General features: G+C 42.8%; 1 protein-coding gene across 1 annotated transcript in view; it reads right to left on the reverse strand.

Moving 5' to 3' along the window:
* Positions 1 to 570: 570 nt before the first annotated feature.
* syde2 (synapse defective 1, Rho GTPase, homolog 2 (C. elegans)) overlaps positions 571 to 14,033 on the reverse strand; it is a 53,806-nt gene continuing 40,343 nt past the window's right edge. The window contains exons 6-8 of the mRNA XM_061078170.1: positions 9,661 to 9,842; positions 8,729 to 8,960; positions 571 to 4,469 (exon numbers count right to left, since the gene is read on the reverse strand). Of these exons, the coding sequence (XP_060934153.1) occupies positions 3,748 to 4,469; positions 8,729 to 8,960; positions 9,661 to 9,842 (1,136 nt within the window). The 3' untranslated portion in view covers positions 571 to 3,747. The remainder of the gene's footprint in view (positions 4,470 to 8,728; positions 8,961 to 9,660; positions 9,843 to 14,033) is intronic.

A 14,033-nucleotide genomic window follows, 5' to 3' on the forward strand; every position in this document is an offset into this window, starting at 1 on the left:
CACTCACAGTATATTATATTATCTATTGTATAGTCAAATACTTATATTTATACCTCTACTATATATCATATATTATATCATACTCTCTGTATATTCTTGTATATATAAGTCTATATACACATATTTATACATGTGTACATGTAATTATTATTATTATATATACTGTTGCTAACATTATTAGCTATATACTGTATACTATATACTGCTATTATATTTGTATAATTACTATCATATATAAATATATATTGTTATATTATATACTATATATACTGTACTATTTTTATATACTGTTTAACCATTACATTACCATCATATCATCAGTACTATTACCATCATCTTGCCACTGCACCTATCTACCTATTTATCTTGTGTTTCTGTTTTTATTCTTTCTACATCAATATTTTTTATTTTATTCTATTGTATTTTATTGTATTCAAATATACCGGCTGCTATGACGACTTCCCTTCGGGGATGAATAAAGTAATCTATCTATCTATCTAAAGTTTCAATTTTCTCCTTAAAAAAAAGTTATAAAATAAGTGTTTTAAAGACAGAGACCACAAACAGATGTAAAATAATATACTTTATTATGACCATACATTTCTCAGGATCAACACAAAGCGATGTTTCTGTTTATCAAGCGATGTTTTCCACGTGGTATTTTATCTCCAGAGGACAAAGAGGACAGGACCGGTCGACGTAACATGAAAACTAACGCAGGTGTTTGAAGCTGATTCACGTTGAGACGGAGACGAACTCGTTGATAATGAAACTGGATGTTGCTCTTACATGTGACAGATTGTGGCTCCCTGCAGGATGTAGGACTGTGCTGCCTAAAACAGGCTTCATGCTGAGTTTAGACCTGTATTATAAGGGTTTTGAAGTTTGTTTAAAGTATCAGTAAGAATTAAAAAGTCATAAACGTCTTTGGAATCTTTTACATAAGCAGCTTTTTAGATCTGGAAATCGAATTCTTATAAAGTGAGGCCCTGGTTGTTTTGTGATGTGTGAGCGGACAGATGGTTTGTCTCGTTTTTACACCTATAGATGATTTGGGATGAATATGTTTTGTGTAGCGATGAGTTTGGACTGAATAGGAATGTTCTCCTTTAGTTGAGATTGTCTGTGTTTCTTTATCATATGTGATTGTGCACTGAATATTTTTGAAAAAACCAACAATCAAAGTTGTGCGTTTTCACAATTTTCAGTAATTTCACAGACTAAATTAGATCATGAAAAGAAGCGGAAAGTTAACCGAGTCGACGTCTGTTTTTCATCCTCTGGAGAGAAAGCTGGACCGAGGAAATGATCAATCTGAGGAACAGGGAGACGAACAAACGAGCATACATTACAAAATAGTCTTTTTACACATAAATATCAAATACAAAGGCAGATGAGAGGGAGCCTTGTTTATGTCAGTAAAGCTTTTGACCATGCAACGTTCAGTACCTTTAAAAAAACAACAACATGAACACAGCTTAGTCCACCAGAGACACAATGTCAAATATACATGTATACACAATATAACAAAAATAACAATGTCACTTTTTCTGCAAGGGCACGATTTTATCATATATTTTACAGCTAAAGTTGTACCATTAGTCCAGCACATTGAGATGTGTACAGGTAGCTCGAAGGGAGGAAAAGCGACTATCGCTACAACACTACGAGGTCATCGGAAGTATTTAAATATGCCATCGAAACAGAAGCTGTAAAAAATAATATACTCCGAATACATTTATATAATTATATACATATACATATAGGTTAAATACTGATCATTCTGAATCCCTGGATTGCTGAGAACAAACCTTAGTCGATTTAGGCAGCTAGCTAAAAGTCGTACCAACTGAGCCCCGTCGCTAACGGCTTCTGCCGCCGCTCGGAAAAAATTGTGCTTCACATTTGAGCTGTTTCTGTTTCATGGTTTCGCCAAAAGCTAAGAGGAGCAAAAAGCTTTTTAAAGGAATAGTTTCCGATGCCTTCTGTGAGAAGATATTTCATGAATTTCTTAAATAAGATCAATACAACTTTCGTGTCTTTAGCTGGAGCTGGCAAGCTAGCTTCAAATGACCTTCAAAACTTTTAGAAAAATTATCCAGTCTTAAGTGTTGATGTCGCAATGTCTTCTGGGCTATTTCAAATTATAAAATGAGGAAATACTCTATTTCTTGTAGTTGTATTTAATCGGCTTGAGTGAATTTTCTTATGAATTTAACATTGTTAGCTGCAGGCTAAGTGTTTACCCTTCTTGCAGTGTTTCTGCTAAGCTAACAGTCTTGCGATGTGCTTAGTTTATAGCAAACAGACTTGAGAGTGATATTGATCTGCGAGAAAGTTGCTTAAACAAAATGTTGGGATTATAGTTTTGAGCCTAAACTGAATACGATGAAACATGAAACACACTTTCTCTGGTCTGTTCCTGATCAAACATTATCTCCGATTGTAGATGATCTCGTACCCAACTCTGAAAAGTGTTTATCTAAATGTCGGAGTGTCGAAACATTGAAAACTTAAAATTAAAAAAACATTTCAACCCATTTTCCTCCATATTCATGTTTAAGAGGAGGTTTCAGTCGCAGCTGTTTCTCTCCATTCAGTCCACAGCCAGAATATATTTTACTGCATGATCTATTATGACAATCTACGTTACTGCCTAACTCATAAGTGCATTATTGTTGTACAACATTTAGTGTTTCATACCTCAATAGAAAAGCTCTCTGCTGCCTTAAAAAAAAAGAAATCCACCCTGAAATAGAACAGACACAAGCTCCTCCTGCGATACTCTGACTTTACACATGAAGTTTACTCACCAAAAAACAGATTTTAATAACTGGAGTGTCTCGTTGAATAAATGGTCAAATTAAAAGATATTAACTGGATGAAACTAGAAGCTGGAAACTTCCAGGAATCCTGTGTTTTTCCCCTTCAGCAGAGAGATGAATGCTCTGGTCAATAACAGTGAGGTTCAATAACAATATGAGAAGATATTCCCTCTCTCAGCTTCCAGAAATAACACAAGGGCCTTGCACAGATTCTGAATTGATTGAATTACTTCATTACATATTATGTTGGAATTCTTAATCGAAAGGCCAAATGTCTCCCAGAGTTTTACGGCCAGTGAATTCATATTAAAGTGTCCAATGTCCAAAAGCTGCTTCATATTCTGCCAAGAATTTTGGAAACTGGTAGCACTGGGATGAGTTAGTGTTCATCATTGAATGAGCAGAGCCCCATTGTACCTAGATTGGATTAGTACCTGCATTTTCAAAGTAAAAGCTCCTCACACGTATCATAGATCCTGTCCTGTATCAGAGGAGGGAGTGAGTTTTATTCCAGGGTGGACTTTCATCTCCACGTACCACCTTCGCACAATTAAGGCACCTTTTAAACCCCTGAGGGGTCAATGGGATCTTCTAATAAGAAGAGAAGCAACAATAACAACATGGAACACACAACGGGACTGAAACAAACCGATGACAACCCAAAGTGAGACAGTCGACAAAATCAGAGGAAAACAAACACATTAGGAATGTCTATGGGAACAAAAACCAGAAGTGCCCTGTCCTGTTTCCTCTCATCTCATCTTTTAGGGTTTTTACAGCAGCACTGCACGACACGTTGCCACGGTGACCCCACAGGGTCGCCATGGGAACAGTGTGGCGTTGTCCTGAAGCACCTTGATTGATAAAGAAGGTCTTCCTCGAACCTCGTCAGGCTTTGACAGAGCGTGTGTGTGTGTGCGAGTCAATATCCGACGTTGAGCTTGTTCTTGTTGAGCTCCCGCTCCAGGTTCCCGATCAGCGTGTCGATGCTCTCCTGCAGGTCCTTCAGGTTCACTCTGTTGCTCAGCACAGGGCTGATGTCCTGGATCTTCATGTAGGCCTGGTACGTGTGTTCTCTGGGCAGCCGAGGGGGCAGGATGTGGTCACAAAGCCTCACCTCCTCTTCCTCCTCTTCCTCCTCGTCTTCTAACGGCTGTCCATTGCCTGAACTATCGCTCTCTACGTGCTTCTCCTCCTCCTCCTCATCCTCCTCCTCCTCGTTCACCTCTTCAACCTCCTTCACCACATCCTCTAGAGGAGGTGGCTCCTGCTCAGCCGGATCGCTTGCGACCTTCTGTTCTTTATCTTCCTCTTCATCCTCAGGCTTCTCCTGCTCCTCCTCCTCCTCCTCCTCAGCTGCCTCCGTGTCCTCGGAGGGCACATCATCATAGTCCGCCTCCTCTTTGCTGGGAGGCAGCAGCACCTCAGAGGGGAAGTAGTTCTCGCCGCAGCGGCTCCAGTCACCGGCGTAGCGGTTGCTCGGGCTGTCCAGTCGCCCCGGCCTCGGCCGGAGAACACCCGCCATCTCCGCCTCAGAGAGGTTCAGGACCTGGGGGCGCTCTTTCCTCCGCCGCAGAGGAGGAGCCGAGAGAAGGTCTGATGACGCCAGGGGCTGAAAGGAGGACTCGCCATGTGGGTCAACAACTGGAGGAGCAGAGACAAGAGACAGACGGAGTTAATCAGATGTACAGTAAAAAAGAATCCTTAAAGGAAGATTTCAAAAGCTTGGGAAAGATTCAAACATTCCCCAAAATGATGAAATATTCATTTATAATTTTACCCAAATTACAAAAGGGAAAAAAAACAACCCTTTCTTAACAAAGTGGTTTCTGGCCATGCAGATACTTCACGTTTTATTTGCAAACACGTTGGCATGTTTGTCTCTTATGTTTCTACCACTAAAGTTTTCGTAGGGACTATTTTTTTTGGTCGTAAGTAGTTTTAGAACTGATCTCGTTGAGGACTGTCAGAAGATCAGCCTGTCGCCTGCGTTGAAAGGACTGTGGAGCTTTAGTCCCGTTTTCACAAATAAAATACAATCAGCTCCACAAGGTTGTGCATGAAACTGTGTCTATTCTGAAGAAAGAATCTCAGGGACATCTTGACCTTTGGTTGCTGGTTATTTCCTATAATAATATTTACTCAAAATGTTATGGCTATTTTCTATATTTTCTTCATTTGTGTAACATTTTTCCTCAAATCTCTTGATTTATTTCTTCTTCTTCTATAGTTCACATGTACAAACATTTCAAACATGTCTCTTTCACTGCTGTAAGCTCAGGAAGTTCTTGGAACCCTCATTATCTGACACCTGTTCTGATATAGAATCCAGATGTGAACATGCCGTGCTCAAACTCAAACACATGCTGAAGTCACTCCAACACACCGCTGCCAGCCGCCCACTGTTTGTTATCAACCGCTGGACTCAACCAAAGCTTGAAAGAATGAGCTGAACCGTGTTGACCGATTATGAAAGGATGATCGGACCGTGCCAAAAAACACACTGAACACTCCAACACAACCAGTGCGGTTACCTGTCTCTCTTTATCTCTGTGAACCTACACTGGTTGACACCGCTAGTTCTCCCTTAGTGGATTAGAAAGGAACAAAAACACAAAGTAAGAATAAATCAGGGATACAACATCAAACAGAAGCTCATTTTGTCTCTGTAAATTACAACAGAGGAACTCAACGATAATTTCCCCCAGACGCATTTTTGACTAACAGCTTTTCCAGTATCACATTCTTTACAAAATAAATGATGAATTATGATCCACGTCGACTCCGGTTCATTCATCAGCAGCGTGTTTACGAGTCGGCGGTTTGCATGCTCTGCAACTCCCGAGGCTCAAGACTCAATTATCACCTAAAACAAACAGGAATTATCCTCCTTTAAGAGACAGCGCGTTATTTCACTTCAGACGTGATTCACTGACACGATTAAATTATCAGCTGTCAGCAGAGAAGACAGAAGACGGGAAGCAGTTAGAAACGGTTAGAAATGTACATTCTGTGCTGATCTTCACCTCCACCTGTTCCTCAGCAGCTTTTAATACTTTGAATTGATGAATAATTACATCTCAATGAAATGGGGTTCAACGCTTTCATTGATTTCTCAAAACACTAAAATAAATACATGAATCTTTATGAAAAGGATGAGGGGTATTTAGGGGAGTGATCTCTGAGTGTGTGTGTGAGTTGGTGCAGATCCACATAAAAGTCAGGATCTAGTGAATTTAGATGTGTTTTCATGACGAGACTGTTAAGCCCTGGTGGATTTATGATCTCTATGAGGTTCATTCTATTTTCAAAGTGTTCTTCTTGCACACAAGCACAATCAGGAGAAGCTAATGTCCTCACACACCTCAAACACACATTCTCCTCTTCTCTGCGCCAGTCTGTCTATGAAACCATCTGCTCACACATACACTTGTTACACTGAATAATTCACACTCAACTCACAACACAAACTCATGCGCTCTCACACTTCCTGTAAAGAGCGTCAGTCTTTAAGTCTTCAGGGGTCCCTGCTCAAAGACATGCAAACCGGAGACCTGAGCAACAATGCATTGGAGAGGGTGTGTGTGTGTACTTGTGCAGATATCTTTGTGAGGACCACCTATAATCTACAAAGTGAGGACATTTTTGGTGGCCTTCACTTTCTGACCCACTTTTAATGGACTGTTTGAGGGTTAAGACCTGGTTTTAGGGTAAGGCCATTAGTTTTGATGGTTAAGGGTAAGGGGCTAGGAAAAGCATTATGCCAATGAGTGTCCTCACTACGATAGATGCACAAACATGTGTGTGTGCCTGTGCGTGTGAGAGGCGTGAAGAGGCGGCTGAAAATATCCCATTATGGTTGTGAAATGTTAGGGTGAAGCTTCAGGGGCTAAGGTTAAGCCTGGAATGTATTTTAATTACAGTCCGGGCGTCCTCCGCTCTGAGCCGGGAAGCGGACAGACTGGAGACGTCCCTGCACTCAGAGACCTGAACCTGGGCAGGAGGCTCTGTCTCAAGGTTACTAAAGGTCGTTGGAGGCAGGATGGCTGCGTGACATCAGCAGACGGGAGCTTAGAGTAAAGAAAAGGGAATAAAACTACAGGGTGGACGGTGCTCGACCTCAGAGGTGAATCACAGAATCGGATCGAAGTGGAAGTCGGAGGACGAGGTTACACTCAGAGACGCAGAGTCAGGTCGACTCATCGCTCAGCAGATCTGCTTAAAGCTGCAGGTTACTGTGAAGAGCTCTGAGGATTTAAAGTCTGTCCGACGTGATGTCGGGACAGACTTGGGAAAAACAGCGTGCTTGTGCATTTTTAAAAACTAGACAAACCTAGGATTCATCATTAAGGATCAGTGCAGAGTGAAAAACATCAGTCTTTCAAGTTATTTCAGGGTTATTAGCGTAAACTGAGTTTTAGATTGATGACTGTAGATGTTTAAAACTCTCATAGCCTCAATGTTTATAAAATTGTAATAACCCAGAGGACGATTATTTATTTTAAAATTAGGTTAGTACTATAGAGTATTAGGACCATGTTGAAGTTTTTATTTTGGACCATAAAGTCGTGAAACCATGAGGAGAAAGTTTGAAGTTTGAAGGAATAAAGTCAATATTGCAAAAAGAAAATCATAACTTCACAATAATAGTCATAACATAAACTTGAAGTTGTGATTTTAGAGGGAGGAATATCACAAGATCTGTCTGAATACTTATAATTACAACATTATTCTCGATTTGTTATATTCAACATGACACCAGTACTCACTCGTGGGTTAGAGCAGGCCGACAGCTAACGGGCGAAGCATTGTCCTGATTCTATAATGTTATTTTTAAATGTTAATACCTGTTCCATCAATTTTATAGTATTTTGATCAACATTCTGCAGCAGCTGAGATGTTAACTGCACTAAAGCAGCGAATCTCACACTGATCAGAGACAGCGTGAGAGCTAAATACACTAACTTGAACCTGTAAGTTAAGAACATTTGAAACTATTCGCTGTGACCAGTGCAAATTTCTACACCTGCAGCTCTTTCATAACTCTCCGCTCCCTGGTGAATAATCTCCGGATTCCTTCACATCTCACGCTGAGCAGACAGCTGCAGCCGGCCCACAGCGGCTGTGCAGGCAGACGGATGACCTGTGTGGGTGACCGTCCTCAGCTGGTGATTTATCTTCAGACTGGAGGAGGGGCCACGCCTCGAGAGTTTGGTTTACGTTAGGGCTCAGTGGCTGCGATTGGCTCGGTCTGGCATCATGAAGCACTCTGTGGAGAGTTTCATCTCTGGGGAGCCGACAGATGGTGGTGAATGTCTATCAGCTGCACTTGTGCCAGGGGTGGATAACCTCAACGATCAAAGCAGCCCGGGCCCTTTAAGCGAGCTTTGTGGAGCTGAACCACAAGAGCTGGGGCTGATCTGCACGAGAACCTCGGGCTAAAGACTTTCATGTATCGTGCAGATACATAATCTGACTGTAAACTAGAGCTGTGATTCCTGGTAAAACATTAGTGTTTAAAAAGATGGACAACGCATATCCAGTTCCTAAAATATCCTGGAATACGGGAGAAATGTGGAAGTAATTTTGAGACAGAGTTTGAGCAATAAAGATTGTGGTGCTAAGGTATCGGGCGCCAGACCAATCACGAGTCTCAGCTGTCAATCATAACATTTTTACAGCATCAATTAACTAATTCTTACTAAACTTACCAGAAAAAATAGATAAAAACTACTTAAATCTTTGAGAGAAATGTATGTAAAGTGTTCTTTTTACGTCCATGTCCCATCCCCTTACATGGAGGAGGCAGTGTTTATGACCTATACTGCAGCCAGCCACCAGGGGCTTCCCTTTTATCGTCCACTTCTCTAAAGTCTATGGGTAGAACTGGAAAGTGTTATCACCTGGCCACAGCTGCAGCAGGTAGTGCAGGACCTCGATGTGCTTCTTGAAGTGCAGAGCGCTCGCCAGCTCCTCGGAGTCGATGAAGACTCGGTTGGTGTGGCACGACGCCTCCTGCCGCTGGCTGAGCAGCACCGGGCCGAAGCACACCGCCAGGTTCTGACACGTCATCTTGTTCACGTCCTGGTGCGACGCCACCAGCTTCAGGTGGTTGAGAAGCTTCCTCAGGGTCACCTGAGGGAAACAGACAAACAAGACGTGTTAACAACTGAAGAGCTGCTCCGTAAGATCTACTTCTACGTGGTATTTGTAGGAGAAATATTTATTTCATACTTAAGTTAATTACGAAAAATTACAGTTTTTGCATACAAGGTTTTTAGTTAATGTGATATGTCCATCTTGCAAGGCTGACCACATTTTCTACACATGCTGACCAATCAGAGCAGAGTGGGTCAGCTGACCAATCAGGCTTTATCTTAAAGAGACAGGAGCTAAAATCAAGTGTTTCCGACAGAGGCTGAAAAGAGGAGCTGCAGCAACGGACAGTTTGAGGAAAGTCATGTTTTTTCTGAACATTAAAGCATAAAAAACATTTTCAAGTAATAACACAAAGTATTGGGCACATCCTGGTGACCTAAGGGTTAAACTGCAGTCATGAATCATCCATGTAACCTTTCTGCCATTTATCATCATTAACCTGATAATACTTATTTGAAGGTGAAAAGCTGAGTAGAATCAGTACAGTCATGCATTCACTGAGCCACCACTAATATCACCCGGTGTGAAAAGCCCACGTAATGGAGATTTAACAGCAGTAATCTGAACATCATAACCATCATTATCATCGATAGCACAATTATCCCTTTCACCGCCACTTATGTGACACTACAGCTGCAGCGTGGTGGGGGGGCGGTGAAGTGTTTATCTTGCTCACCCTCTCCACCTCCGGCAGGTTCTCCAGCAGGCTGACGGTGTGCTCCGAGTCGGCCTGGTCGTTCTCGCACCCCCCCGGCCCGATGCGCAGCGGCCTGGTGGCCATGGCCTCCAGCACGGCCTCGTACAGCAGCTTGGTGATCAGAGGGTAGGGCAGCTCCCGCAGGTAGTCCTTCAGAACGCCTGAGGAGAAGGGACAACAGAGAATACATTGTTATTATTTATTATCAAAATATGTCATTAATTGTTTACTGCGTTAAGATCAACGTGATGCTTCGGCCACTAGGGGTCTCTCAATCAAAACAATAACAAAAGACCTAGTTTGATGCATAGACATATATAAAGGCTAGATGTCTCGTCTGCGTTGCCAGCCAACGGAGCCGGACTTCACCACATGGCGGCCATCTTGCTCGGGGGCAGCTCGCTCACCCATAACATTGTGTTGGTAGTGGTTAATAACCATAACTTGCTCAATTTTCAACCGATTTTGAAACGGTCTGGTTTGTTATAAACGTCAGAGATGTAGTTATGACACTGCATAAATTATTAAATTTTTTTCAGAAAATAACACAATTATTCATAAGTATGCAGTGTCATATCTACATCTCTGACGTTTATAACAAACCAAACCGTTTAAAAATCGGTTGAAAATTGAGCAAGTTATGGTTATTTACCACTACCAACACAATGTTATGGGTGAGCGAGCTGCCCCCGAGCAAGATGGCCGCCATGTGCGGACGTCCGGCTCCGCCGAACGAGACATCTAGCCTTTATATATGTCTATGGTTTGATGACTGTGAAGCAGCGTGGGATCATGGGAGTTGTTGTCTTCACCACCGCTGCAGATGAAAATCTACCTGATTTGACTCTGTCGCAATGGAGGATTGTATTTAAGTTTCATTCACATTCCGCAACAAATGAATAATCGTGATCCTTTTTGGCGAAAAACAACGCAAAAAGTGGCTAGCACTGTTTTTACCGTCATCATCTGTCATTTGTTGCGTAACTTACAGCAGAGACGAACAAAGTCGAGGCTAAAGCGGATGTGACGCGATTAAAGGAATCAAAAAGAAACTTCCCGTTATATCAGAGTTTGTTGGAAACATTTCGGATAATGTAAGTTCTTTAAGACATTTTATGTTAAATGTCCTAACAGCTGTAAATCCTGACAAATCACCACCAATTTGTCTTTATTATTAAATCACTGAAGAATAAAAACCTTTCCCCTCTTTTTTTGAAACAACTGAACCCGGTGAACCCTCCCGGCCGCAGATCGAGGCGCCATTCTTCCCGTGGTCGGTCCCGTGGCGTCGGCTGTGATGCCTGATTGGAGTCGGGCGTGATTCCCGCAGCCAGAGGTGTTCGGGTGTCTGCGACGCTTCATTCACACCTGGGACCTGTCACACCCCCGGCTCAGACAAAAGCGACGGGAAAACATGAAACCCACGCTGTCTGTCTCCACTAAGCCCCTCAAATATCGCTGGCATGTCTTTTCATCAAAGGCAAAGAGGAGAAAAAAAGAGAATAAACAGGGGAATAAAAAAGGCTCTTGGCAGAGTGACAGCTCTTTGTGGTGGAGTGTCTGCTCTCGTTTCCCTCCGAGTGAAGATAGATCAGTTTTCAGACGGGGCCGGGGGGCTGTGTAATCAGCAATATTGGTTTTGCTCCAGACTAATGCACACTGCTTTTTAGAATGAGTCACAAAGAATAATGGTTTTATAGGTGCGAAGAATTCCAATGATCAAATCATCCTCCGACGAAAGACAAACGCATAATAATGATTATCACAAAGACGGCAGGCAAAGTGAAACTGGAATTTTGGGGCTGAAGCCAATTCTCAGTTAAAAATGGATTTTAAAAGAAAACTGTATCGACATTTTTGCTGATTTCCTTTGTAGAAAATATACAAATAAGCAATTTTCAGACATGAATCCGGAAACTGTGAACAATTCTCTGGATTTTGTCTTTCCCTCCCCTGTTCGATTGCAAAATCTGCTCCCAACACTTGCTTAAGCAGCATTTTGGAAGCAAGCTGACCAGGCACCAGTCAGATCCGATGACTGAGGAAGAATCTCTGCTACAACTGCTGCTGCTGTTATCTCATCTGCTCTTATAGGTTCAAACATGCACCCGAAGATTTCCTGCTCTTGATGTTGGAAGCTCTGCAGCCGTGACGACTCCTGATTCTATCACAGCTTCCCGACCTCGGCAGCCTGTGTTAACATGCTGATCAGAAGATGAGTAAGGCTGTTTTTGTCCACATGACACAGGTCTGCGTGTGGATGACGCTCCTCACAGGTTAAGAGCGGTGTGAGAGGTTCGGATTAGGATGCTGTGAATAAACAGAGGCTCTGACTTCATCGCTGGAGACCCGAGGTGCGTTTCTTCTGTGGCGTCTATTTACAGAAAACTACACTGAGATTCAGCGTAAATCCGCTGGTATCCACTTAGGCCCGGTGAGGAGAAGCGAAGGCACAATTTAACTAATTTACTAATCCCGGTAAATCCTCCCTGTTCTGAGAGTGGGACTGAAGCACAGGCTCGTTCAACAACAATCTCTGGAGAATAAAATGACAAATGTTTGCTGATATTTCAGTGAATGCAGGCAACGACACAATTAAATCTCTTGTTTTCTTTTCCAGCAGCTATATGAGCACACAGGTCTTTAAATGTGGGATTAACAGAGAGGAAGAAGCATCTTAATTCAGTCCAGAGTTACAGAGTCTACACGAGCTTCACTATCTACGCACATTCACTCAGCCTCATAGGGAGAGAAACACAAAGTCAAACCCTCATACAATCAGAAAACCACAAATATTAAAGTGGCAGGTGAAATCTCATAATCACTTCTTCCTTTCCGGAGCCGGAAGGTCACAACCACAACCTCCACTTCATTTGACCAGTTTCCACAATCACAGTGTGACTGGGTTTATCAGTCCCTGGTGATTCACAGAGTGTTTCAGTCGGATTTCTAGGGAATTATCTTCACAGATTGATATGACATGTGGCGCAGATATTCACAATCTTCTATATTTTGTTTGTTAGCAAAGCTGCAGCGTAAACTCTTAGTTTCCTCAATACTTTCATAGTATAAACGAATGTGAATCTTTACAGGTTTTGTTCCCTAAACTGCTTGGAAGTGGAATTTGACCCTTTGGTGATAATTCAATGCTGTGAATCTGTGTCTTTAATCAACTAATTTAAAACATAATGTACAGCTACCCTTTTAAAACACACACACACACACACACATTCCTGAGGCAGTCAGTGTTGGGGCTGGAGAAAAACAACAACATTGACACTGCTGTGTTATGTCAGGCCCCCGCCCCCCCCACCCGTCTCAGGCAGACGGACATAATGACAGCTCTGTGTCAGCGGAGTCCAACTTTAACACGGCTTCACACAAACACGCTCTTAAAACCTGAGAAAATGTCCCCAGAGACTACACGTGTCCCCTGAGACTACATGTGTCCCCTGAGACTACACGTGTACCATGAAACTACACGTGTCCCCTGAAACTACACGTGTCCCCTGAGACTACACGTGTCCCCTGAGACTACATGTGTCCCCTGAGACTACACGTGTACCATGAAACTACACGTGTCCCCTGAAACTACACGTGTCCCCTGAGACTACACGTGTCCCCTGAGACTACACGTGTCCCCTGATACTACACGTGTACCATGAAACTACACGTGTCCCCTGAAACTACACGTGTCCCCTGAAACTACACGTGTCCCCTGAAACTACACGTGTCAACTGAAACTACACGTGTCCCATGAAACTACACGTGTCCCCTGAAACTACACGTGTCCCATGAAACTAAACGTGTACCATGAGACTACATGTGTCCCCTGAAACTACACGTGTCGCCTGAAACTACACGTGTCCCCTGAAACTACACGTGTCCCCTGAAACTACACGTGTCAACTGAAACTACACGTGTCCCATGAAACTACACGTGTCCCCTGAAACTACACGTGTACCATGAAACTAAACGTGTCCCATGAGACTACATGTGTCCCCTGAAACTACACGTGTCGCCTGAAACTACACGTGTCCCCTGAAACTACACGTGTCCTATGAAACTACACGTGTCCCCTGAAACTACACGTGTCCCCTGAAACTACACGTGTCCCCTGAGACTACACGTGTCCCCTGAGACTACACGTGTCGCCTGAGACTACACGTGTCGCCTGAGACTACACGTGTCCCATGAAACTACACATGTCCCCTGAAACTACACGTGTCCCATGAAACTACACGTGTCGCCTGAGACTACACGTGTCCTCTGAAACTACACGTGTCCTCTGAAACTACACATGTCCCCTGAAACTACACATGTCCTCTGAAACTACACGTGTCCTCTGAAAC

Source organism: Limanda limanda, chromosome 9 (genome assembly GCF_963576545.1).
Source record: "Limanda limanda chromosome 9, fLimLim1.1, whole genome shotgun sequence".
In the NCBI taxonomy this organism is placed as follows: Eukaryota; Metazoa; Chordata; class Actinopteri; order Pleuronectiformes; family Pleuronectidae; genus Limanda; species Limanda limanda.